This window comes from Magnolia sinica, chromosome 3 (assembly GCF_029962835.1).
Source record: "Magnolia sinica isolate HGM2019 chromosome 3, MsV1, whole genome shotgun sequence".
In the NCBI taxonomy this organism is placed as follows: domain Eukaryota; kingdom Viridiplantae; phylum Streptophyta; class Magnoliopsida; order Magnoliales; family Magnoliaceae; genus Magnolia; species Magnolia sinica.
This window is the reverse complement of record NC_080575.1, coordinates 87931970-87959936: the sequence shown is the minus strand read 5'-3', so window position 1 is coordinate 87959936 and position 27967 is coordinate 87931970. Positions and strand designations below refer to the sequence as shown.

Sequence of the window (27967 nt, the reverse complement as noted above, 5' to 3'; positions counted from 1 at the left end):
GGACCCATCATGAAGTTCACCTGGCACAAAAATCAGGACAGTCTACTCATCAGATGTGCCAAACTGTTGGAATCAATAGACAGACGATGATCTGATTTGACATATTGGTGTGGCCCACCTAGAGCGCAGATCAGCAAGAAGGGTGGGGCATACCATGTTCACAGTTGGATGTTCTACACGAGTGGCAGGTTGGAGAGAGATCAAATCAGTTCTCTTTTTCAAACTCATGTCAGTACCCAGATCAAGAAAAATTCCGACTTCCAAATCACTGTTTACTTGATACAACAACATGGGTGTGGAAACCATGCAAAGCTCCTCACCTTCCAAATTCAAGTCCATCAATGAATAGAGATTGGTATCATACAATAAAAGAAGAAAAGAATAATGGGGGACCCATCCCCGGAAAGTAAATAAAATCTGAGGAAAATTAGATTTCTTACTCCTCGTCCGATTCAAGGCCTGGTATGTATTCCAAGCTCACATCAAAAATCACTGGACTGTTTGGAGCCACTCTAGGCCTTCCTGGTGCTGAATTGAGACCTTTCGGAAATGCCAACTATCCAAAAAAATAAAAAAAGAGGTTATGACTTACAACATAACATTGATATGATGGAATTGGGTGTGTTTGGATAAACTTAATTGTGAATGTTCCCCGTTCAACAATATGGAACAGATTGTAATGGAATGTTCTTTTTCTTTTTTCATTATTTCATTCTTTCTTTTTTCTTTTTTAAAAGAGGAAGCAGCCTCAAATTGCGGTTGTCTTCCTTTCACGTCTTAGAAGAAAGCAACATAATTGCAATTTGGAGCCTATTTCATTCATATGAATAGTAAGGGAGGTAGTTGCAATATTGATTTTTTCTGTATTTTTTAAATGATCATCGAGAACTTATGCATCCAAATGCAGCAATAGTCAATTGTAAAGGTAAAAGATTGTTGGCCACATAAAAAAAAAATTCTTAAAATAATGCATATTAATATTATTGATAAAATTTGATGACTTACAGTTTGACGGTGATCCTTGATAAAGTGGAATGACACAATTGAATTCGTATAGCTGGACTCATCAGTTGGGATAAGGCTTATGTGATGATGATCATGATCATCGTGAAAATGCATATAATCATGGTATTAAAAAGAGGTTATGAAATGGCTATTATGTAATAGTAAAAATGGGACCATTATGCGATAAGATGCCTAATGCCATTCTGAAAGAAAGAAAGAAAAAAAACAAAAAAAGGCTATAATGAGCTGATACATTTTCTTCCTTTCTACCAGGCAACAATGAATTACACAATTTTTAGTTGTTTGTATTGATAAGGTAAATAGCCATGCTAGGCAAGTGAAAAATCTCAGGACAATGCATTTGTCAGACATGCATACAACTGTTGAAAACCTGACAGCTTACACATCCTTAAAATCACATGATAATATAGAAACATGTCCTAGTATTTATATATCTGGGCAAATATGGGAAAAACTAACTTCCACCACCTTTAGGGATGTTAGCAATGTTTCGAGAGCTTTTTACATGACAAATTGGGCACCTAATCATTGATCTGGACCGTCCATTTGTCCATAACACTATTGGCAGGCCATGATGCCAAAAGATCACACCAACTGGATGCTGGTAATCCTCAAATGTTTGTGATTGTTATAGCTACCCATTTTTTTAAAATGAGCCATAGATCAGATAGTTAGCATCATCTTATCAAAGTGCTTCTTTATAATCATAAGCAATACAAGGTGGGGCTATTGGATGGATGCTTCAAGCTGATGATTAGACCCTTTTTTTAACTTGTTTTTTTTTTCCCCTTGTTCAATCTGTCTATTTTTCATGATATTGATAGATGGTTTGGATTGTCTAATTGGCGGTTTTTTTTTTTTTTTTTTTGCATCATGGATTCCTAACAGTGGTGTAAGTAACATACAGTCCGGATCTATGATTGCCTGCACCATGTGTCATTTAAAAACTTTACAGACATAGCTAACGTCCCACGAAGGTGGGGATCTTTGTAGCCATCAATATGTATAAAATTTCATTTGAATAGTAACACGTAAAATACTTCATGGAAGCATAAGATTTAAAATATATACTTAAAACAAAAAATACTAGGAAAAAAAAAGAAGAGAGAGAGCGAAGGATTGTTCCTCATAGTTAAAAAAAAGAAGGAAAACTGTGAGGAAATGAGGACGTTGAGATGGATGAGTGGCAGGCTGAGGAAGGATAGAATTAGACATGAATGCATTTGAGAGAACTTGGAATACCAACAATAGGTAATAAGAAGATGGAAAGTAGACTTAGATGGTAATGTGCAATAGAGACCGAGAAGCGCACTGGTTAGGAGTGACTTGGCACAAGTTTAAGGCTCTAAAAGGGCCCGAGAGGAGGATGTGTTTGGAGGTAGTGAGAAAAGACCTAAAGACCTATGGTCTACCTGAAGTAATGGCCCTTGATAGAGTGGAATGGTGGAACAGGATGCATGTAGCTACCCAATTAATTGCGATAAGTCTTAGATGATGATGATGATGATGATGATGATGTTTCTTCATAGTTGTGCCAAGGTGTGTCCACTGCAGAAATTGCTAAGAGGATTAACAGTCAACTAAATTAGTTTTAATATCAATGGAACATGAATTATGAACGAAAGAGTATAAGAATGGAATTTGCAAATATGCAATATTCCTTGTGTGTTGCTTATTACGTTAGAACACTTACAGAGCCTGGAATGTATATCCGACGCTTTCCCCCGATTTTCATACTCAAAATCCCTTCGTCAAGTCCCTTGATCACCTATTCTAGTCACAAAGAAACACATTTCTATTAAGGATCTTTATATTGAGAGGATCTATATGGCCCTGCTCATAACCAAATGCAAAGTTTGCTGACAAGTTGGATTTCATGCATGTGGAGCCCATGGGTTATGATCCAAAAGTGCTGATTTGATTAGACTCACCATGGATCGGGGATATCTTCGAGATTTCCAAATCAATGACCCCAACCCTTAGGTTTCTTTGAGATTTTCAAAAGTGCTGATATTGTTTCAATCTGGGAGATTTCCAGCCTACCATCAAGAAACTCATGATTTGGGGAAACATGCATTTCCATGAAGGCTCAAGGCTATGTAACTTAATCATAAAGCCATAAACACAAGGTCCCATTCAGGCAACCAGGGAAAACATAACACACCAACACACATGGTGAGTTGGTAATGATGAAAGATATATTGTCATAAATATAAGCTCATATATGTATGAATTCCAAATATATAATATGAATCCAGACAACTACAAATATATCAAAGATACTAAATAATAAATTAAACAACACTTTGAATAACCATGAAAGGAAAATATAAACTGGGGTTTTCTTTGATTGAAAATGAAATTCTTTAGGGCCTGTTTGGGAGCTGGAACGTATTTAGGCAAAAATTATTTTCCAATACTTTCCAAGAAAATGATGTTTTCCCCTGATTGGGAGTTCACTTTTTGGTGGAAAACATTTTCCAAGAATGTGTTTCATAGCAAGAGTCCAATTTTTTTCCCAGCCCTACTGTTTTTATTTATTTTCTATCCAAATGCTTTATTGGAAAATAACTTCTACTCTCTCCTTTTATTTTCCCTGCTCCCAAATAGGCCCTGAATTTCAAAATGAAGTACAATATCAAACTTTTGTCATTAGTCATTACAGACATGTGGATATGTGCCATCATGGAAGATGTGTGTTCTTGTTGAATAGCTTTAAGTCATATATTATGTCGGTTGTTATTGCTAATTTAGTTTACAAGAATGTGATAACAGTTGAAGCTTTACAAAGCTAAGAGTCTATTGTTCTCTGTGAAGGCTGTGAAGGGCCTCAAATTTGCCAAAGCTGAAAGTCTATCTACTCTTTGTTTTAAGGTGAAACCCCTATGATTGAGTTCTAGCAACAAATCTTTCCCAACCAATGAGCTAAGCAAGAGAGATGGATAAGTCAAGAAATCTTTCAAACTCAAAGAACCCATGTTCAAGTTTGAATCGGAACTTGGCTGAGTGGATTTCTTTAGGCTGGGCCAAGTTCTGAATCTGTCTCCAACATTATAATAACATGGTTCGAATTGTTCCAATTTCTCAAAATGTCCAAGTTCTTCAATTGTGAATCAGTCAAACTCAGGTATTGAGAGGCCAATTCTCAAAAAATTACAAAAACCAAGTCCGAGTCACCTCCATAGCTTACCTGACCTGAACCAACTCGAAATATATAGGGCTGGCCTTTCTCCAAAGAACTGGAATCCAAAATGAAAAGAACTAATCATGAGCATAAAGCAATATTACCAACCCACACACATTTTAAGCTATTTTGAGTATTTTGCAACCATTAGCGTTTCCAAACTCATCACTTGACAACTTTAACATGCCCTAAATACCCCTAAAGTATGTTGGAAATCCCTTCTAATGTCCTTTCAAATCTCAAGGTTTGGGGTTCCCCCAGGGAGAAGTTATCCAGAGCTACTGCCATTGTATATAAGATAAAACCTATTCTTAGATATTAAATAAACTGAAGATATAGTTGAAAGTTGAAACTACCAGTTGGTCATGTTAATACCTATCAAATACTTGTCCTGATGGTACCATGGCAACATAATTTGCAGCCACCTAAAATGAGGAAGACATCAGTATCAACATGAATCAAACAAATGTAAAACAATACCACAAACAATATAGTGACAGATTTAGAAACTACATGATGGAAGATTGTTTTGTTTTCTATTGAGAATAAGCTGAACATATACACGAGGAGAACATCTTGAAAGATAACAAGAAATAATAAGAAATCTGTAGGGAAGAGCGGAAGGTGAGCCCTCAAGATCTGACGGTCTACACGAATTTTGGAACCGTTACAAAGCAGAAGATTGACGCTCCAACGGTCCGCCTATCTACTACTGGAGCAGATGGATCTATTCACACCTCTGATCCTACGGTATAAGTGGCCCCGGATTGCGATCTATGGATTAGATCGTCCCAAGGACAACCCAAAATGGACAGACTACTATGCACACTATATCTCTCTCCATATACTCTCGGTATTTCGTATATGATGATTTTAACGAGAGAGAGTCTCATCCATTTTATAGGAAGACATGAGAGTTTAGATGAGACCATATTATCCGATCTTATCCCTATCTCCTATCATAAATCAAATTCAAAGTTGAATTTGAAATATAACAGAAAAGGAAAAGGCCAGAAGAAGCATGGGACGTACCCACTAGTGATTGCTCAGCAGTGGGCCCCACTGGTTTAGTTCCAACATCTCCCACACAATCACATTGTGGGATAGGCACAAAAATTTGTCCATTTAACTCGCCTAATAGCAATCAAAGACTAAACATCGCGATCAAAAGAATCAGAGGCGTGGAACCAGCTGGATCACCATAATCTTCTCACAGGTGCTTAAGTACTAAGTGACCACCTAACTAGTACTCAATAACCCAAGCTTTGCAATGCCTGTCCTAGTCCGCATGACCACACCGGATGGAGCTAACTCCCGATCTGGAGTACTCGGCCAACATATGCACTTATCCAACTTATCGAGTTATTCTGAAAACTTGATTTTTCACAAACTTCAACTGAAACTGATTTAAAGCAATACTTATACACACACACACACACACACGTGTGTGTGCTTTTTAAGAAAAATACTGTTTGTAAAAGTCTAATAAAAACAACTCGATACTGCCGGCGGATAAGTCTTCAAGTGGGTATTTATAATTCTAGAAACTTGGTGTAGCTGTCACGGGATCTTCCCCATGCAGATGTGTAATTTGGAATTAATCAAGCCGCTTTCCTGGCGTAACTGAGTCTGGCCAATCAAGAACCTTTCGTCATAGTATATTAAAGTAGCGACACTCAATTTCATCCTCATATACACAAGAGGAGGGTAGTTAAGGACATAAAGAGTCACCTACGGGACTGGCTACTCGCACATTACAATGATTGGATCGAATCAAAGCAATCTGTAGGTAAAAGGTCCCAGCATTTGGCTACAATCCACATCGTAAAGTAGACAATACTAGGTGAATGTTGGGTCTACAATACGCAGGTCATTGTACATGAGGTACGACTCATCTCATAACCTCATAACCTGGCTTTACATTCAGGCCATGACATTGATTGCATGTTAACGGGATGGTGTGATTATGTTATTCGACTTTATCAGTCTCATCTTCAATCTTTATAAGATTGTAGGCGGATACAACTCACTCATATTCTCATCCTTTATTATTCAAAATAAAAAGAAGTTCATACCACAATGTATAAACATGGCCCCAAATGTACCTCTCTTGTACATTCAAGGTTAGTCAACCCGTCCAAGTGGGTGACCGGCCTGCCGACATATATAGAAATCCTACATGATCTCAAGGTAGATGCTGATGATCTACTTACCTAGTTTATATTAGTGTTCAATACTGAATAAATGGAATATATTATTCATTAATGAAAGATCGAATGTATTACAAAACAAGAACATCTGTCAAACTTTCCTTTATCCCATCCGCCTAACGTAAACCTGAAATAGATCTCTAGTTATAGGTTTCGTCATGGGATCGGCCATCATCTCCTTAGTAGGAATGTAGCTGAGGGCGACCTTCTTATATCTCACTTGATCACGGACGTAATGATACTTGATCTTAATGTGCTTAGACTTCTGGTGGTGTTTAGGGTCCTTTGCCAAGTCAATGGCAGAAGTATTGTCTATCTTCAGCGATATAGGCTGACGAACACTCGGTACAACACCTAGACCCAATAGAAATCTGCGAACCCATACACACTCCTGAACTGTAGCACAACATTCAATGTACTCGGCCTCCATAGATGAAAGAGCTGTGGATGTCTGTTTCTTACTCAACCATGAGATAGCTCCTCCTCCGAGTAAGAATACATACCCTGAAGTAGACTTTCCCTCGTCGGTGTCATTACCCCAAGCAGCATCAGAATATCCTTTGAGCTCGAGGCTTGTGCCTTCATAACACAACATTAGGTCTTTTATTCCTCTGAGATAACGGAATATATGTTTGACGGCTTGCCAATGAGATTGTCCTGGGTTACTCTGATAACGGCTGACTATGCCAACTGCATAGCTAATATCCGATCTGGTGCAAAGCATAGCATACATTAAGCTCCCTACTGCGCTTGTATAAGGTACTGAGGACATAGCCAATTTCTCGGCTTCAATCTGGGGACACGATTTTCCTATCTAGCTTGGTAGCTTTATCCATAGGGGTTTCAACAGCTTTTGAATTTTCCATCCTGAACCGCTCTAAGATCTTTTGTATATAGGTTACTTGAGACAAGCCTAAAAATTTCTTAGGGTGATCCCTGATGATTTTTACCCCAAGAATAAAGTTGGCTTCACCGAGGTCTTTCATCTCAAAGTTTGAGAATAGTTAATCTTTAGTCAATATCAACAATTGCATATCATTACCAGCTAACAGGATATCATCTACATATAGAGATAATATCAGAAAAGTTCTTCCAGACCATTTCAGGTATACACAATGATCTTCTTCACTCATTATGAATTCAAAAGTGGTGATGGCCAAGTGGAACCTCATGTACCACTGTCTTGAAGATTGCTTCAGCCTATAGATAGATTTCAACAATTTGCAGACTTTCTTTGGATATTGTTTGTCCACATAACCCATGAGCTGTTGCATGTATATTTCTTCATCTAAGTCACCATTTAAGAATGCGGTCTTTACATCTATCTGATATAACTCTAAGTTTAAACTTGCGACAATAGACAAGATCAAGTGAATTGAGGAGAACTTTGCAACAGGTGAAAAGGTCTCCTCGTAATCAATGCCTTCTTTTTATGTAAAACCTTTAGCAACTAATCGTGCTTTATACTTGTCCACTGTACCATTTGTCTTTCTTTTGATCTTTAGTACCCATTTGTTACCTATCGCTTTGCGATTGAAAGGCAGATCAACAAGTTCCCAGACTTTATTCTTTTCCATGGAAGAGATCTCTTCGTCCATAGCATTCACCCAATCGGCTGAGTTAGAAGATAATAATGCATCTTGATACAAATTAGGTTTATCATCATCAACTGCGACGCAAGAGAATGTTTGCCCCTCAATATCTTTGGGGAATCAATCCTCTTTCGCTTCGACGTAACTCAGGAGCTTGCTGAGATGTCCTCCCACTGTCCTGACGAATTATAAGAGCATCATCATCTTGAGAAGAAGAACTCCCACTCTCCTGAGATACATCGGGTATTTCAAAAAGTTGTATTGGAACCTTTTGCTTCATTCGGCTTGGGTATCTATCTTTAACGAAGGTCACGTCCTGGGATTCTATCTCAATCCATCGTCCATGGTCCTCATAAACTAGAATGTATCGTTTTGAATGCATAGGGTACCTTATGAACACGCATTCAATAGTTTTACTATCAAGTTTACCTCTATGCGGAGTAGGTTGCAAAACATATCCCAAAGATCCCCAAGGGCGTAGGTTGGCTAGAGAAGGAATCCTCTCAGACCACATCTCATATGGGGTCTTAGGAATGGATTTAGATGAGACTCTATTAAGGACGTAGACGGCTGTTAACAGTGCGTCTCCCCAGAAAGTGGTAGAGAGATTGGCTTGTGCTATCATCGATCTAACCATGTTCAATAGTGTCCTATTCTCCTTCTCTCTACAACACCATTTTGTTGTGGAGTGTAAGCCATTGTGTACTGCCGAACAATACCAACGTTTTCATAATATGATTTAAACGTTTCAGATGTATACTCGCCACCTCTATCAGATCGAAGGATTTTAATCTTTTTCTCAAGCTGATTTTCCACCTCAGCTTTATATTTAAGAAAACAATCAAAAGCCTCAAATTTGTATGAGATGAGATATACATATCCATAACGCGAGTAATTGTCAATGAAAGTGACAAAATATTGACATCCGTTTCTGGCATGTACATTAAAGGGTCCACAGATATCTAAATGGATTACCTCTAGTGTGCCCTTGGACCTAGCCGCTTTGAGAAATGGTTTCTTCGAAGTCTTCCCGGACACACAATGTTCACAAAATGACAAATCAACTTTAGATAAGGAGTCTAACAGACCAGAACGTACTAGTCTTGTCATACGATCCTTTCCTATATGACCTAACCTCGCGTGCCATTTTTAAGATTCAGATATTACAGATTTATTCGACATAGCAGATAAAGCAAGAGGGACAGTATCATAATCTACGTCCAGAATAAATAAATCTGAAATTAAATTTTCCCATACAAAGATGAGGTTATTCAGTCTCAAAGAAACTCGTCCCGGAAAATCGAATATCAAAACCATCAAATAATAACCTAGAAACAGAAATTAAATTCCGACGCATCCCCGGTGCATAAAGAGTATCACGGAGGATTATTGTTCGCCTTATGCGTGTACGGAGATGAAAAACGCCAATCCCTAGTACGTCTTCAACAACGTTATTGCCCATGTACACCTTGTAACTTCCCTTGGCTACAGGCCAGAATTCCTCGAGTCCTCGACGACTCCATGTCACGTGCTTTGTTGCGCTTAAATCCAAAATCCACTCGTTAGATATAGTATCAATGGAAGGATTTTAGAACAAACGCTTACATACAAAGTATCTAGTGATTGAGAAGTTACCGTCTTTTTATGGGCACACTGCCGAGCATAACGGTCGAAATTTCCACAGACAAAGCAGACTATATTTGTCTTCTTCTGCTTCTTCTTTTCATTCCCCTTCTTGAGATTTGGATGAGGTGCTGTGGTCTTCTGTCTTGGTTATTCTTTTTCACCTTCTTACGAGCTTTGAACCATTTTTTGTTAGCTTTTCGCTTATGGTTCTCTGCTACAAAGGCCTTGGCCGAACCTGGCTTAATTGCATTCATTTCAACCTTACGTACCAAGTGGCCACAAAAGTCTCTAAACGTAGTGATAGAATCAATATGGTTCAGAATTCTTTTGATTTGGGCTCAAGAATCAGGCAAGGAACGGTGCATGGTTATAATCTTTTGATTTTCGGTCAATTTACACCCAACATTCCTAAGGGCACCTATCATTTGCTTCATCTTACGGATATGATCTTTAATGGGGCAGCCGACTGGCATCATATACTCCTGGAATTCTAATTCCATTGCTCGAACTTTCGCATTTGACTTTTGCGCATAGGCATATTTGTCAGTGCTTCCCAGATTCCCTTAGCGGTTTCATGCACTTCATACGTAGGTATGAGTTCTTTGTGCATAGTGCTAAGAAGGATATTACGAGATGAGCGATTATGTTTTTGCCACTTATTGTAGCGAGTCATCGCAACCCTATGTTCTTGCAAATTCCTATTTTTAGCCAATATGGGTTCATCTTGAACTTCATCAAGTGTGTGCGATATGCCGTCCTCGTTCAAAAGGTATCGCACAGCGCGGCATCAGTCTTCGTAGTTGTTACCGTCGAAATGTTGTCTTTTCAGCTGTTCAGCGATTAATGCTTTGGTGGCTACCTCTACGTTGCATAAGTATCACTACTTAGCTATGATCTAATGTGTTGACTCTAATCATCAGCATTTCTACGTGTTATACAAATTTTCAGAGTATAAAAGTAGTCAACACATCTTAACGAGATCTGAAAGTCCACATACCCAAATGGGCGGTGTAGAACAATCAAGTTCTCTATTTAAGATGAGATTGATGCTTTTATAAAATTATAATTGTATAACTTACAACCTTTCATTACTTGGTTGCATGCATCATTTGGTGGAGGAGAATAAACTCCCACTCAGGTTATGCACAACCTATTTTTATGTGTATAGGGAGTATCTAAGCACTAAGTTTTTCTATATTTTCTAATGAAAAATTAAGGAGGGCTTAGATCTAAATACATCAAGTTGAATAATATCACACATATATAAACATTATCATAAAAAAAATAGAAAGTGCTTAAATGTGAAGAGAGTTCAATCTTCACTAGTGATCATGTCCATTAGAGATGGATCCGATCATCACCATCAATGATCATTGTTGATGATGGATCCTTTCATCAACATTGATCATCATGGTAGATGATCATTTCGATCACTAATGATCTCTTGATCAACAGTGAAGAAAATGTTTTAAAGGAAACAACATTCATATGCATATATATGTACATGTCATAATGAAGAAATACAGGAAATATACATAACCACACGTATGTATATATACATGTATATGAGCAGTATGCCAATCCTAGGGCCCATCATGTCACAAGCATATATGCATCCAATGCATAGAGGACTTCACTTGTCCGTTCTTGCCTAAGTTACAAGAGAAATCCACTCAGATGGTTGTTTTCCACCATCGGTTCGAAGGCCACGCCACTCTTCAGTTGGCATGGATTGCCAGATCTGTGTAACTCTCAAGCTGTGGCCAATGCAAGGTGGATCTTGTGGGCCGCTTTTTTTTAGTGCAACATCAATAAAGAGTTGTATCTTATGAGTGGAATATATCTCATATACATGTGCCACGTTGCCACAGGCTACATGTAAATTGTATTGCCTACTGAGTAAACTCTTTTGGGCCTACCTCAAATGTATGTGTTTTATCCATGCCGTCCATCCATGTGGCCTACTTGATAATTATATCTTTCGCCAGATGGATGGACGGTTTGGATATAACACGTACATTGTGATCAAACCCACGTGAATACAACAGCTATAGTTAGTGTGAGAATGCAAACAGTTTGCAAGATAGATATGTACGTCACCTATACAATAGCTAGATATAGATGTGTATGTCAGCTATACAACAGCTAGATAGAGTTTTGTACGTCAGCTAAAACAGCTAGCTATTGACCATACACATATTAGCCAATGTACACTATATTAGCTACTGATAGGTGGAGTTTGCAAGACTCCGTAGTGAAGTGACGTCACCCACTAAGATGTTGGTTTTTGCATCCTGTGGGTCCCACTCAAAAAGGTCTTTTAAGTTATGTGTCGATCGGGTCCATCCATCTAGTATGGAACCATTCAAGGAAGACTACATTCTCAAGGTGAGAAACTAATGCTAATTCACGACTATTAACAGTCGTTGATCTTTGATCTTGTGGTGGGTACATGAGTATCGACCATCTGACAAAGATGTGGTACTCAACCAATTTAAATGTCGGCGGACTAGAATCCTCTGCAATAACCAAGTCTGTGGGGTCCACTTTTTATATGTATAAAATCTACTTGGTCCATCAGATTGCATCGTCAACCTTACATCCTAAAGCCATTATCTGATGACTGTACTGAGTTGATTTCACATATATAACATGGTGGTCCACCCCTGTTGTATATTGGTCTGGTGGTCCTCGCATGCCACATCTGCCAATGTGGCATTTGGGTTGGAGAAAAAGACCATTGATCAGGTGGGTCCAGCCAGTTATGATTTATGGTCTGAAAATAAGGTGTTGCGGCAATCAGATGGCTTATGCGAATGGGCGTTGAACACTTTTTACTGTGGTGTGGTCTACCAGATTAGTGGATCTGCCTCATTTTTAATCCCATATCATGACATAATACAGAGAAAATAATGAATGGAGCAGATCTTGAGAAGGCATCATAAGTGGACCCCACCTATCCAACCCAAATTGCATGGCATCTTTCCACGGACAACCAGAATAGGCTGTGGCGTGTTGGCGGAAAACAGGGAATGATACTTTGAATCCAAAATTTCCAAAACACCTGCTGTGGCGTGTTTGTGGAAAAATGGTTTTTGATATCACGGTTCGGCAATCCAAACAGTTCATGTAGTGGGCCACATAATGCATGAATAATCCAAGGTATGAACAACAACTCTTGTTCATACCTCATCCGTTTCTATCGCTGGTATCTTGTATGTTGCACATCAGCCAACACATGTATACGTGCACATCAGTCAACATGGGTACATCAGCCAACACATGTACACGTGTACAGTAGCTATATTTCTGAGTGCGTGATATTTCAATTCAAGTACGGTGAGATACGTCACTAACAGCTATGTTTAAGTGTTGTGTTTAATACAACAACTATTGTTGTATACTTTGTGAGATGTACACGCATGTATTTCTATACAACAACTATTGGTGGATATGATGTACACGCATGGGGTACAGTATGTGGACCATTCCATAAACCAATAAGATGGTGTACATTAAGGTGTATGGAATCATAAAGATCTACATGATCATCTTGGTCCATCATAATCGGGCTTGCATGCACATGGCATATGTGTATACAAAATCATAATTTAATCCACCGTACTCATGACTTTTCATGTATGGAATCAAGATTATTGACAGGTCATGGATTCCAATCCAAAAAGAAAGGATGGGCCACTAACCTTTTTAGATGAATATAATCGGAGATCCGCTGTTGAATGCTCTGATACCACTGTAGGGAAGCGTGGAAGGTGAGCCCTCAAGATCTGACGATCTACACGAATTTTGGAACCCTTACAAAGCAGAAGATTGATGCTTCAACGGCCCGCCTATTTACTACTGGAGCAGATGTATCTATTCACACCTCTGATCCTACGGTATAAGTGGCCCCGGATTGCGATCTATGGATTAGATCGTCCCAAGGACAACCCAAAATGGACAGACTACTATGCACACTATATCTTTCTCCGTATACTCTCGGTATTTCGTGTATGATGATTTTAACGAGAGAGAGTCTCATCCATTTTATATGAAGACATGAGAGTTTGGATGAGACCATATCATCCGATCTTATCCCTATCTCCTATCATAAATCAAATTCAAAGTTGAATTTGAAATATAACAGAAAAGGAAAAGGCCGGAAGAAGCATGGGACGTACCCACTAGTGATTGCTCACCAGTGGGCCCCACTGGTCTAGTTCCAACAAAATCTACCTAATCTAAGATTACCCCAGTCTAGGATTACACAAATCTACTCTAACACCCCCCTCAAACTGAAGGTAGTACACAGGAAGTAGAGTTTGAAGGCATTCACGGTTTTATTCAAACAAAATAAAACTTCCAAAGCAGTGAAGTAGAAGCAATGACATCGGTAATGGTTCAAATGCAGGTAGGGGCGGCAATGGGCCAGGCCGAGGTTGGCCTTGGCCCAGCCTTGGAGCCCTAACGGGCCGGCCCTCATGCTAGAGGGTCGGGTTAGGGCTAATGCCGGCCTTGTAAGTCAAAGATAAGTTACATGTATGCTATGTGTATAATTAGTGAGTGCATGTTTATGAACTTTCATGCTCTTCTAGAGAACCAAAGTTTTTCAATAGCATAGCTGTGTTGAATAAGATCATTCATCAACCAAGAATATGCCCCACTTAATTATCGACTAAAGTAAGTGTATCAATATACCGTTCACCATCTAAAGTGGGATTCACAATTTGGCAATTCACAAGTGTCAGTGTATCATCCATCACACTCCACTTGCGTATCAAAGTTCTTCATGTTTCTATATACACTAGTATACAAACTCTATAGTCTATGTTACTAATACCTATGTACTATTTAATAAACGCTAGGGAAACGGGCCAGGGCAGGTTGGGCTATTCATCATTGGCCCTGGCACAGCCTTGTCCAAACAATGGGCCTAGATTTTAAGCCCTAGCCTAACCCTCGAGACAAGTTTAGTGGCTCAAGCGTTGGCCCTTCAGGGTGGGATCACTCTTGAAGGGCGGGGTCACTCTGATTGTGCCAGGCAGCCAGACCCATTGACACCCCTAGATGCAAGCAATGCAGGCATGGCCAAATGAACATGCAGAATCTTAGAAGATTTTGGAAACCTGACGATACAATCAGCATGGCCACATGGGCAAGCATGTCGAAATAGATTTGCAAAGAGCAGTTACCAACCGCTTCAGGAGCACAAGGTGCAAGTGCACAACGGTTCAGATTTCCGTATCTAGTCTACTAATGGCAACCAAATATTAGATCTAATCAGAATTGGATAATAAAGAAGAAACAAATCTAGCTCAATGACAACTAGATATCAGAACTAATCGAAATTGGATGGTAGAGAATAAACATGAGATTAAACCTTGTACCAGAGATAAAATCTCAAGGAATATTCACCAGAAATACATAAACAGGTCCAGCTAGAAAAGACTCGGTTCAACAATAGGTCCAATTAGAAGGTGTGACACAACAGAAAATAGGTCCAACCAGAAGGCCGACACAACTAAAAATAGGTCTGATAAGAAGACTGGCACAACAGAGAAAAAATGCATCCTCAAAAGAGATGCATGGAGCATCAACTGGAAATAGCCAGTGATGGTAGCGGATTGGGATGGTAGGATTTCCAATACTAACAGGACAAAGGTAGTTTGCAAGCAGCGATGGTGGGTGTTGGAACTAGAAACTCCAAATCTAGTGTTGTGGCAGTGGTGATTCGAGTAGACAGGGTGGGGATGCGTTCAGACTCGCCACATCTGATATAGAAGAGGATGTCCGTGATGAAGAAGACAACAGTGTGGTTGGGTGGGCTCAGGGTTAAAGCAATGATGAAGAAAAGAAGGGCAAAGTCGTTTGGTGATACAAATTTGACGGTGATGGACGACGGAAGTGGTGGATCTAGTGTAGATCAATTCAATTGTAGGGTTAGCATCTGAGTGGTGACGGGTTATGGATTGGGGCTTATAGTGGTGGTTGCAGTGCGAGGTGACAAGTTGTAGCGGGTGGGCTTCGATCAAGGATCGGGGATGATGATGGATTGCCGATCTGACGTGTGGTAGGTACTACGATGACAAGATGGAAGATTGGTGGCAAAGACATACTTGGATTGGGCCCAGAGCAGTCGAAGAAGATGGGTTTCGTGTGACAGAGGTGGTATTTGTAGGTGGTGATGGGTATGATTTTGACAAGGTCCAATGAAGACAGATCTAGATGGAGTCGAGATAGTTCGAGATCAAGCAAGGACTAGCTAGTGGTTGCTGCATCTTGACAGGAAAACAACAATGGGAACCAAAAAAATACTCGAAGGTGATGAAAGTGGCACTCAATTTGCCAGATCTGAGGAATGGGCGGTAAACAGGGAAGAGGAGAGGACCTGAGATGCGAATGGGGATTGGAGGTGGTGGCGGTGGCGACAGTCAGTGCAAGATGCCACTTCTGATATTTTTCCAGTTTTGTGGTTGCTGGAAATGGCAGATGGGTTGTCAATCTGAGAAAACATATATGAGTCAAAGCTCGTCCAGCTGCAAAGATGGAACGCGGATGGTGATCAAGGCATTGGAGATAGAGATGCAACCATAGTGAAGATAGAATAGAGTGGTTCTGACAGGGTTGCTAAGTTAGTGGCGATCATGGGCTGCTCTCCCATATCCCGTGCTACAAAAATGCACAAATTCAGGTTGGCAATGGTGGTAAACAGTGGCGCAGGAATGGTGGTGGTGATCAGGTGATTGTCTCGCGGGATAGAAAATGGTCCGATTGAGAGGTGACCAGGATGGTGGTCGGGCATAGATCAAAGAATGAACATGGCAAATCAGAACCGTAGCTCTGATAACATGATAGATTTAGAAACTACATGGTGGAAGATTGTTGTTTTTTCTATTGAGAATAACTGAATACATGCGTGAAGAGAACATCTTGAGTGATAACAAGAAATCACATGAAATCTACCTAATCTAAGAATACTCCAATCCAAGATTACATTAATCTATTCTAACAATAAAGGGAAGTAACTGAAATACCCAACAAAATGAAGACTGATAAGATGATCTAATGAGTTACTATTTACTAGTATTAGACCACGATCAAGGAATACTTTAGTCCAACAATTATTTCTAGAGATAGTTGCATGGTGGAATTGGACAGGATCTTTTAATATTTGGAAAAAGATTGTTAGTTGTGAGAATTATAGTCCTTGCTTTGCCATTGGTGGAAGGCATGGGAGATATGTGAAAATGACGGGACCCATCATATTTTGTGCAGGTCCCCTATTCGACAGCCAGTATGAGGCTGCAAAAGGTGAGAATTTAGTTCTTGCATACTCTAAATTGGTCTTTATTTTTATTTTTTTTCATTGCATTGAAGAAGAGTTAAAAAGAAAAAGAAAAGAGGAAACAAAACAATTTTTCAAAAGAAGAAACATACATATAATGAGAAAGGGAGAATTTTTTTGAGTGTTTCTGCATGATTTAAAGTGGTGAAATTTGTTTTAGCGAAGGGACATACACTTGGGTGTGGTAAAGGGTACAAGAAAGGCAAGGCAACTGTATAGGACAACGAGAAATTCCTTTTATAATAGCGTAGGCACTCAAACACATGCGCTTGGAAACACGCACGCACACACATTCAAGCTCATGCCCACACTCATCGGCATATTACGATACCATGAGGTGTGAAAAAATGTGTATAGCTTATAATAGAACATTACACATGAACTAGCACCAATGAAACTAGTGGCTTCATTCAAAAGGACAAGGAAACATGACCATAGGTCACCCATCATGATTTCTATTTTGGTTAGCATTTACCACCAATAAACAACTGAATAAGGGGTAAAAAGCCATACCTGAAAACCAACCGGCGGACTAGGACCTTGGCCTATTTTAATATCCTTGTACTGCAGTCCGGACTCTGTAGTTATCATAGGTACCTACATTCAGAAGAAACACTCCAATCAGTTATATCGATAAAAAGGCATCAATCAATGTTGTCCAAATGTAAATCTAGGTTATATTCATGAACTTCACTGGTACAGGTTACAAGATTTCTAGAAACCCACTTTTTTAATCGGTATTCTAGAAGCCTTCATTACTTTACTATAATTTCACGTACTTCAATTTATAAGAACTTAAAAGATCAACACCATGTTTCACTAGTCCATCTAGCACAAATCACCAGAACTTAGTAACAAATGTTAAATTATCTAAAAAAAGTAACAAAGGTTAAAAGGAGAAATTTTGTAACCCTATTGTTAAGGAGATTTTAAAAACTTGACCAACTACTCAAAAACTCATTAGCTTGATTTGACTTGATCAAGAATTTGGTCAGATTAAGGAGGGTAGCTCATATTTTACAAAAGCTGAAAAAATCAATCAAGTACTTGAAACTAAAAAAATTCAAATAAGAACATAACCATTTCAAACTCCACTTCGACTGTTTAGTATCCAGCTGAGATTTGAGTCAGATAGCACTCATGACGACAATGAAACCTATTTAGGTTCAAACTCAATCAATTACTACCCAGCCAAGTTTCGAGTCAACCAGTATCAATCAATTAGTACCCAGCCAACCATTAGTCGAGTTTTGATTTTAAACCTTGACTGGAACACAAACTACATAAATTACGAACATTTGAGAGTTCATTATTTCAAATTTGATGTACCAGTGGAAAATAAAGAAGATCTAAAAAGTGGGCTTCCTGTTACAAGTAACTCTAGGACAATATCTTCCAGTTGGTGTACAGTGAGAACAAAATAAACACAACTACTTGATAATGGAAGCAGTGCAGATTTATACTGGGCAGTGAAGATCACAATGCTCATACAGAAGGAGAAAAGCCAAAACGTAGACTATATAAATGTCTAATTGAGAGCAATGCTCTTTCCAAAGGCCATATAAACCATTGTTTGAAGTATCCCCGATATTATTTGTACCTCCCGCTCGGTGATACTGATACCAATAACACTGGTAGTCTCATAAATTCCGGGTATTGGCAATGTATCACTAAGCATCGCCAATGTATCACCACTATTTTCGACCATGTAAATTCCAGGTGTCGCTTGTATCACCAATGTATTGATATCGCCAATATTTTCAGCTGTGTAAATTCCGGGTGTCGCTTGTATCGTCAGTGTATTGATGATATTTCGATAATATTGCTAACGTATCGATATTGCCAAAAATCCGTGTATTAAAAAAAGTTCATTTCAATTTATTTTTTTTGGGTGCAAGGTTGTATGCTGTGTTCAAATTGTTGACAATATTATCGATCATCTCGCGATATTATTGTTATTGCAACGTGGGGGAATTCAAGACCACAATGTTTCATTTCCTTTCTAGTTTTCGATGATTTCTAGGCAAAACATCATATGTTGTAAATATCGATGGATGTTTGGATAGAAGGTTAGATGGACAGATGGGACAACTAGATGGATAATGCAGGGGCATTTTCACACCGGGCTCGAGTGGGGTCGCCTGTGGGATGCAGGGGCACACTCGGGGTGGGCAAGGCCCACGGGGGAGGTCTCATATTCAAAACTCCTCACCGGGGGTGATTAATAAGCATTTTACACCGAGCTTGAGTAGGGTAGCCGGTGGGATGCGGGGACACACTCGGGGTGGGCGGCCCGTGTGAGGCGGTACCCATGTGATTTGGGGCCCACGAGGTGGGTTCGGCCGAGGTCTTAACCCATGAGATGTGGGGCCTGGGCTATGAGATAAAGGGATTAATTTGCCATGCTCTAATAGTTCGAACTTTCAGAGCATATGGTTAATTGTCTTGCATCAAATTGGTATTAGAGCGGGAGGTTTCATATTCGAGACTCCTCACTAGGGGTGATTAATGCAGGGACATTTTCACACCGGGCTTGAGTGGGGTCGCCTGTGGGATGCAGGGATACACTCGGGGTGGGCGGGGCCCACGGGGAGGTCTTGTGTTCGAGACTCCTCACCGGGGGTAATTAATGCGCATTTCACACCGGGCTCGAGTGGGGTAGCCTGTGGGATGCGGGGACACACTCGGGGTGGGTGGCCCATGTGAGGTAGTACCTATGTGATCTGGGGCCCACGAGGGGGGTTCGGACGAGGTCCTAACCCATAAGATGTGGGGCCTGGGCTATGAGATAAAGGGATTAATTTGCCATGCTCTAACGGTTCGAGCTTTTAGAGCAAGTGGTTAATTGTCCTGCATCAATGGATAGATTGGATGGATGGGATGGTTGGGCTAGTTTTTTACGACGACACATGCCTTTAGGCCCCCATTAAATGAAAACTTATTATATATGCATTCTTTTTGCTATTTTTTTTATTCCTAAATATGCAAATATGTGTATTTTGAAATCTCCTGAAGTTTCACTGAAAAATTCCACCTTTTTCCCCATGTTTCTCCATTGTTTCCCCGCATTTCAGTTATTGATTGTATTATCAATGATATCAATATTGTTTTCATATCCCTGGCCAGTGAAACTTACCTCGATATCAATACTTCGAACACATATATAAACATATGTACATGGTTCTAAAACTTTCCCCAATTATCCAGCTCTCAGTTAATGTTAACCTTAACAAACTCCAAAAGCAAATTGCCATCCTCACACATTTACGGATCGTTTGGATGCTCAGAATCTGGGGTCCCATTACTAGAATTCCACCTAGACTCCTGACTTCATGCATTTGGATGTCTTTTTCTGATGGGAAGTTTCTGCCTGAGTGAAGCCAAATTCGCTGACAATCAGTAAGTTGGGCCCTAGTGTGGGTTGTGATGCATACTTATGCAAAACTCTACTTCCACTTGTGGTGATCTCTTGCACGAGACAAGCCCTCTTCACATTTTTCTTGAGTGAGGAAAGGAGCTAGAGGTTGAAGAAAATCTCTTTGCTTGGGCTTGGTAGTTGGGCTTGCACCGGGCCATGCAGGCCTTGGTCTACATGGGCCAGATGTGAGGCCCAGATCCACTTATCGTACCCCCAAGTCATTGGAGGATTTGGACCCACCTAGTAACCTACGACAATAGCATTAGGCACTGCTCACAGGATGCTCATGTAATGGGCCTGGTTTTGGGCATGGGCCCAACTATAAATGGATGATTTTGAAGATATAATTAGCTGCAAATGGCTTGTGAGATCATCATCAAGTGGGCCACAGTGTGGACATTATAAAAAAGGGGGGGACATTCGGAAAAAAATGACCAATAGTCCAACAAAAAATGCTTCACACGTAACGAACATCCTAGATATTTAGGCTGCTAATGGATGGTTAGTAGTATCCCACACAAGAATTGTGAGTCATGGACTATTCTTCAATATTGTACACGTGTGCCGCAACTCACACATGCGAGAATCAATCTTCTGTTAGATTTGGGTGGTGATCGACATTCAAATGCAAAATCTCTGGTTTCATGCAGCTCTCAAGTTATCGTACAAACAAATTAATCTGACTTCCCAGAAATCTTTGTTCTAAAAGTTCAGTAACAAGGATCTTAACATCCCTTGCGATTTCTAGGAATCCAAACAACCCCTTAGTCTTCTTGGATTTGGCAATTGGGAAGAAAATAATATAGAAGGAGCATAGATATTATCGACAATCACACAATCTATCCATATGCATAAACAAGAAAGTATGAGACCACTGCTAAGAAAATGGAAATCAAATAATGCAAATATAGCATTGCAAGGGTCATTATCTGTGAGAAATTCTACAGCAATGCTTATTGTATCTTCTATCTGCACAAGTAATAATTTTAATCAACAAGGAAAAAAGAAGATGTAGGGTTATGTAATCTCACCATACATTTTCAAGCTCCTTCTCACATTCATTATCACATAGTTTTGGCTTTTCCTCTGGGGGCAAGCCAGCTCCCTTGGCATCAAATGGGATTGCTACATCAAGACCCCACATTGCGAAAATTAAGCCAATTGCAGACCGTCGATTGGTAAGAGTGACATCCTCATTGTACTTTGTTGTGCTCACAACTCTAGCTCCTTGTTCGGAAGCTGAGCATCGCACTACTGGACTTTGGTTTTTATGAACCGGTAGTATACAATGGTTGGGAGATGTACTTTTGACAAAGATGGAACCTACAAAAAATGCATGCTAAATGGTTAGAAAACAGTGGTTGAATCCAATTGAGATGGATTGTTTCAAAGGAAGTTTGATGAATTCATCTTTTAGATCGATCAAAGTCAACCAACAGATTGAAACAGGATCGAGTTCAAAAACTCTAATTCGAGCACGGAATTGGTCTCATGACTATTAAGTAAATTGCTCAAATTGGCAGGTTGATTGATTGTGAAACAAGGCCTACTTTTTAAACATCAGAGTTTATAAGCAGGAGCCCATATCCACCAAGCCAACTCGACTGGCTCCAAGTTGATGGGTGAGTCTTTCAGGCATTGATTGAGACAAATAAAGAAAGCTGACATTCCTCATGGCCTGTTTGGATGCTCCGTCAAACCGAATTCAAATTACCCAATTCAATATAAAAGCATTGACCCAAATTGGGGGCGGCACCATTTCGATTCATCATGCCAACTAAACCTCAAATTGAAATCCCATGAGTTTCAATACGAGGCCTCAAACAATCTTAACTGCAATTCAGGAGCTAGAAAAGTCTTAAATGCAAGCTCCAAATTCATCACTTCCACTTCGCTCAATAGAATTATTGCAATTCAATTCAGTTGAGCACCCAAACACAGTCATGAAAAACAACAGAATGCACTTTCCAAAAATTCTGCCAGCAGTTAGTTATTGAACTTTGTAGGGAATTGACATTGACATCCAAACTGATGAACAGACCCCTTTTTCTACTTTTAGTAAGATATCAATGCAAATCTGTAGTGGGTGTATTTATCAGTGGGGTGATTGAAAATTAATAAAACGATTCCAGCAGAAAATGCCCAGTAATCTCCCAAAACACCCAAAAATATTTCTGGATTCGCATTTGAGCCCTTTTTTGTGAAATGAGAAATAATAAACAAAAAACAAAATTATTATTTTTTTTTTTCAAAAAAAAATCTCGCTTACATGATATCCACTCTGTAATTCAACAACATCCAAGAAGTGATAAATGTTAAAATGCGCATGGATACGCAATATGCTTAACCTGCGCCCGTAGGTGCGCAGCTTAAGCCTGCAATGCTTACCTAAGGGAAGAAGCAGGGATGATGAAGAAGAAGCCATTTTGGAAGAGACGCGTCCGTTTGAAGTGGATAATGCTCTATGTGGACATATCCATGTAAAAAATAACCAAAACATCGCTATCTTTTAGCAAATTCACAGAAAGAGCCTATTTACCGGACGCGGATTGCGTCTTGCGCGCCCGTCTCCAGCTGGGAACGCGCAGGAGCTTTGAGTGGCCACCGTGATGTATGAGTCTTATCCACACCGTCCATACACATTTTAGTATCATTTTAGGCCACAAGACCAAAAATGAGACAGATCCAAGGCTCAAGTGGACTAAAAAATGGGGATTAAAATATTACCGTTGAAAATTTCTTGGGGGCCACGGAAGTTTTGGACGATGCTGATATTTGTGTTTTATCTTCATCTAGGTCTATTTAACTTTATGAATAGGTTGGATGGCAAATAAACATCACGATGGGCCCTAAAAATTTTCAACGGTGAGAATCTGTGGTGTGGTCCACTTGAGCCTGGGATCAGCCTCTTTTTTTGGGCTTATTTCCTAAAATTATACGAAAAAATGTATGGATGGTGCGGATAAGACCCATACATCACGGTGGCCACTCAAAGCTCCTGCCCGTTCCCAGCTGGAGACTTTAGGACGCAATCCGCGTCTCTGATTACCCAGGGGTTCGCTGGGTGGGCACTAGGCATGGCCTGGGCCCGGTCGAGTCGAGGGTCAATTGGCCAGTGCCCGGAGGCGGGTTCGGATCGGACCAAGCTAAATGGTTACGGGTCTGGTTCGTTTATGTCTATTTATGCTTGCATGTGTGGCCCATTTGATCAATGAATGGATGATGAACATTCAAGTGGGAAATAGGGGTTCTATCAAATTTTGGGGCGGGTCCTGTGGCCCCCCCAATTTTCGGATTTCTTACTTGGGTTGCTGTGCTAAGGGCTCGGGCTTGCCGGTGTACTCTGGCCTGGTACTAAGCCCATCGGATACATGCACATGATGTTTGTTTGTATATATCTACTAATTGAGCTGGCGTACATGTATCCCATGTTCTATTGTCGAACATGGGATCAATAGAACATGTTATGCCTTGAATATGGAGATCAAACAAACTAAATAGCATACCCAATTAAGATGTCATCGTTGTAGGCTTGATGCGGTAGTCTTCTACAACTTACACTCTTAGAAAAGCACCGTAATGAGAATAGAAGCTTCCGTTGTATGTAGATTTGGGGACCCAGTTTAATTTATATATTCTAGAGGATTAAGGAGTTTGAAACTCATCAAAACTCATCTCTATAAGGCTCCATAATTGTGTGACACAATTGTAGTGCATCACCCCTTACACAATTTTAAATGTATTACAATTGAGTAGGGTCCACTGGTACTCCCAATCACACTATCCAACCCTTAGGGCAATTCAGACCGTTGGTCAATGAAGCCCACGTTATAGAATTCTTACAGGTTGAACCTGACCCGATTACAATTCAATGGGTCAGGTTTGGCTTGGAGCCTTGGCGTTGAGGGTCGGGCTGAGCCAAAAGGTAATGAGTCATGGATTCAGCCAGTGATAAACGAGTTGGGATGGTTGATCTGACCTATTGCCGTATAGGCACTCCCTGCTCTATGCATGTGTTAACTTGGCACATATAGTCAGGGTAGGCTGCAAGTCATTGGCAGTAGGGCTAAAAGTCGGGTGGGTTGGTGCTCAACCCTGACCCAACTCAAGATTTCTATACCTCAACCCAGCCCAACCCAACCTCGGGTTGGAAATTCTCAACCCAAGCCGGCTCGGCCGGGTTGGTCAGGCGGATACATGCTAATATTTTTGTTATTACATTAGTTTATTATATTTTCAATACGTGTCTTATTTTTCTTACCTATAATTATATTAATTATTTATGTAGTTATCTATTGTAAAGAACTTTATTTTTTTTCTAAACCGATAAGCAAAAATATATGATAACTATTTTAAAAGTCGTGTTTTGCAGCACGCGCTCTATTTGTGAGATAGAAATTTGGTATATCTTATTACCTTGAGTCATTAGAAATGATGTGGATCAATGAAACCCATTGGTCTTGGAATTTTTTATGCATTTAATACAGGCGATTTGCACTCAATTATAATTTATAAGTAACTTATATATTGATCAGGTTTGAGTTGGGTCGGACAACCCGAGCCTGTCTCAAGTTTTATCGAGTTGCTGTTTGTATAACTCAAGCTTGAAACGGAACCTGATATATCCTGCTGGAGCCCAACCCAATGTCAGATTGGTCACCAACCGGTCGGATTGAACCCACCCGACTTTTAGACCTAATTGGCAGTCCAGCCGAAGAGTCTGCCAAACCACGGGCCAGATCGATTTCTATTGTATTAGTATATCTTAATTCTCTGTGTGGCTCACTTGATGACCGCACAATGCTGATTTTTGGCAAAGGCAGAAATGCGCGTCTGCCAGATGGCGTGCCGTCCATCATAGGCGCATCATATGTTGGCGTAAAAAATAATCGGGGATTTCCCAGAGATGGGTCCGCCGGAGTGTGTTCAAAACTTCAAATGACACAGATACATCCCTTTCAACGTTCTATTTCTTCTTCTCTAGGTGTGGCCCACTTGATATCTAGACCGTCCTGATTCCGAGCCATTGCTCACAAATGGCGTGGCTCAAATCATGAACCGTCTCTCTTACACTCTTAGGACGCAATCGTCCTCTCACTATATGCGAGAGTGCCGTACCATCTTTGCCTCTGACATGCAATTGTTCAGGAAATCAGTACCACGAAAACGATAGGCACCAACCATAAAGATCACTTCTCTCTAAAATCAGGATGATCCACTCACTAGGTGGGCCACACCTATATGTTGAGTCGAATTGCTGACCCTCCATCGATTAGAGTATTGTCCACCTGCTGAGGTAACGGCATGATTTTGTTCCAGATGACATGGTACCATAAGCTGTAACGGTTGCCTGCTTTGGGTGCGTTTGGTAAACTGAATATAAAGAGTATGAAATTAATTTAAGTACTGATCAGTTCTTGAATGCCTGTTTGGTAAACTATCTGGAAAAATTTCTGAACACTGAAGTTTAGTACTGAATTTAAAATTTTCCGTTTGCTAAAAATGTCTAAAATTTAATAATTTTACCTAATAGACGTTTGTCCTGACATTGTCTGAAAAAATGGAATGGAGTGAATTTCTCACGCATTACAGTAGGCCTAACCTAGCTTCCCATGGTAAAAGTTCCTGCTACAGGCTTTTGTTGGTGATGTGCATCGGATCAAGGGTTACTGGCAACACGTTAGTAGATATTGTCCTGAACGTGGTGCCCACTTTGATGTATGTGTTGTGCATCTACGCCGTACACCAGTTTTTACAGCTCATTTTATGCCATGGTTCTAAAAATGAAGAAGATCTAAACCTCAAGTGGATCAACAAGTAAAGATTGAATGCCCACCATGAAAAAACTTATTGTGGGCTACAAAAGTTTTGGATCAAGCTGATGCTGGTTTTTTCCCTTCATCTTGGTCTCTGGTTGGGCCTTAGTAAGTTTTTAATGGCGAACGTTTAATCATCACTATTTATTGTGGTGTGGACCACTTAAGATTTGGATTGAATTAATTTTGGGACCATGGCCTAAAATGAGCTGTAAAAACTGGACTGCGTGGATGTACAACACATATATCAAGAAACCATGATATCCATGCTATCCCATCATTTGCCAGCTTATTCTAGTGCATGAGTTAAAAAAAACAGAGGCAAATTTCAGGATGACCCGGCCACAAGAAACTGTGGTAATTAAACGCCTACCATTAAAAACTTTTTGGAGGCTACTAAAGTTTTGGATGAAGCTGATAATTGTGTTTTCCCTTCATCGAGGTCTATGTGACCTAATCAATAGGTTGGATGGCAAACAAAAATTACAATGGGCCTAGGAAAATTTTAATGATAGGCATTTAATCACCACTATTTTAATGTGGTGTGTGTTTACACTTATTTTCGGTGCCCTAGCGTGGACCCAGGAAAAGCCGCCATGCATTGGCACTACTACAACTTTGGTACTCATGGAAATTATACTCATGCTCAAAGACATGTTCATCTGATCTTCCTTCAATGATATGCATTTCGTTATTAATGCAGTGGCACTGACACTTACGAATGCCTTTAGGGAAGCGAATTGTCGGATGCCACATGGCCACGATTAACGAGCTAATTAACGAGGTAGCATTCTCAACACATATACAAAGACCCATTGAGAGAGGACGAATACTATCATGGATCTAGATACGATATACTAGATAAGGCCGCCTCTCACCGTTCTTCTAAAATGGAAAATTTTCCCAGACACGTTCGGAGAGTCTACAAAGGCTATGAATATTCTAAATATTTGAAAATCAGACCAATACTAAGAAAATTTGGTTGTGGCTCAAACCTAAATAAGGAGAAAGCAAACATTAGGAGCATCAAGTCCTAATTTGTACAATAATCGAAATTAAGAGAATGAGAGAGCTCGACAAAAAATTTGATCCGAACTTTTCAATAATATATCCGAATCAAGTCTCATCAACCCCTCCAAATTCTTGATCAGAAGGGAGACATAGTTCAAGATGAATGCATTGGGTGGTTTGATTGGGACTTTAAGATGCATGATCATGATCGATTTGAGGTCCGAGATCAGCGGTATAAGTTCTCCTGATTGATTCTAAATTTAGATGTAGTTGTTTCCCAAAGGGAATTAACTATGAGAAGAAGATTCAAAGAACCAAAAGTTTCAAATATATTTAAAAATCTTCATATTCAGAATGCATGCCAACAAAAATGTGAAAGATTCAAGATCAACAAAGAAACCTAGGGAGGGTTTAGCCACATCAACTACATATTAAAGGAGTATATGAAGAAGAGCTTAAGGTCCATGCCAAACACAAATCTATCTTTTTTACATTGCATTTTATCTTTTCACTTATTCTAGTATAGAAAGTCTAGTCTAGTCTTAGTATCAATCGCTATTGTCTAGTGTCCACCACTATAGTACAGTAGTATTAAATCAAATGTCCACAACCCTAAGTTGTTAGATTTTAATCAACTGAGTTCTTATTTAGGTGATCACACCTTTCTGGTCACATCCTACCGACCATTCGCCTTAATTATCTATTCTTACACATGAATTAGATATTAATAAAATTGACA

The 27967-nt window shown here is 39.8% G+C and overlaps 1 protein-coding gene across 2 annotated transcripts; it reads right to left on the bottom strand.

The window, feature by feature from the left end:
• Nucleotides 1-227: 227 nt before the first annotated feature.
• On the bottom strand, nt 228-22918 carry LOC131240155 (peptidyl-prolyl cis-trans isomerase FKBP16-3, chloroplastic). Of its 2 annotated transcripts, none has more exons than XM_058238227.1 (7): nt 22790-22918; nt 21438-21724; nt 17497-17580; nt 4586-4635; nt 4217-4265; nt 2720-2794; nt 228-556 (listed from the first exon to the last, which is right to left on the bottom strand). In XM_058238227.1, exons 1-7 carry the CDS (start codon nt 22899-22901, stop codon nt 437-439), a joined length of 777 nt encoding a protein of 258 aa, XP_058094210.1. In that variant the 5' UTR covers nt 22902-22918; the 3' UTR covers nt 228-436. The 2 variants fall into 2 exon arrangements, with proteins under 2 accessions (XP_058094210.1, XP_058094211.1); XM_058238228.1 differs by lacking the exon at nt 22790-22918 and adding an exon at nt 22671-22769.
• Nucleotides 22919-27967: the final 5049 nt, after the last annotated feature.

What these genes read in the sequence shown, in the direction of transcription:
- LOC131240155 (XM_058238227.1), bottom strand. Translation starts at nt 22,901, where the DNA reads ATGTTTTGGTTATTTTTTACATGGATATGTCCACATAGAGCATTATCC. An exon ending in GTCCGCCGGTTGGTTTTCAG is followed by an intron (nt 4,636 to 17,496) that starts GTATGGCTTTTT and finishes TCCTCATTTTAG; the next exon opens with GTGGCTGCAAATTATGTTGC. An exon ending in GGATATACATTCCAGGCTCT is followed by an intron (nt 557 to 2,719) that starts GTAAGTGTTCTA and finishes TTTTTTGGATAG; the next exon opens with TTGGCATTTCCGAAAGGTCT.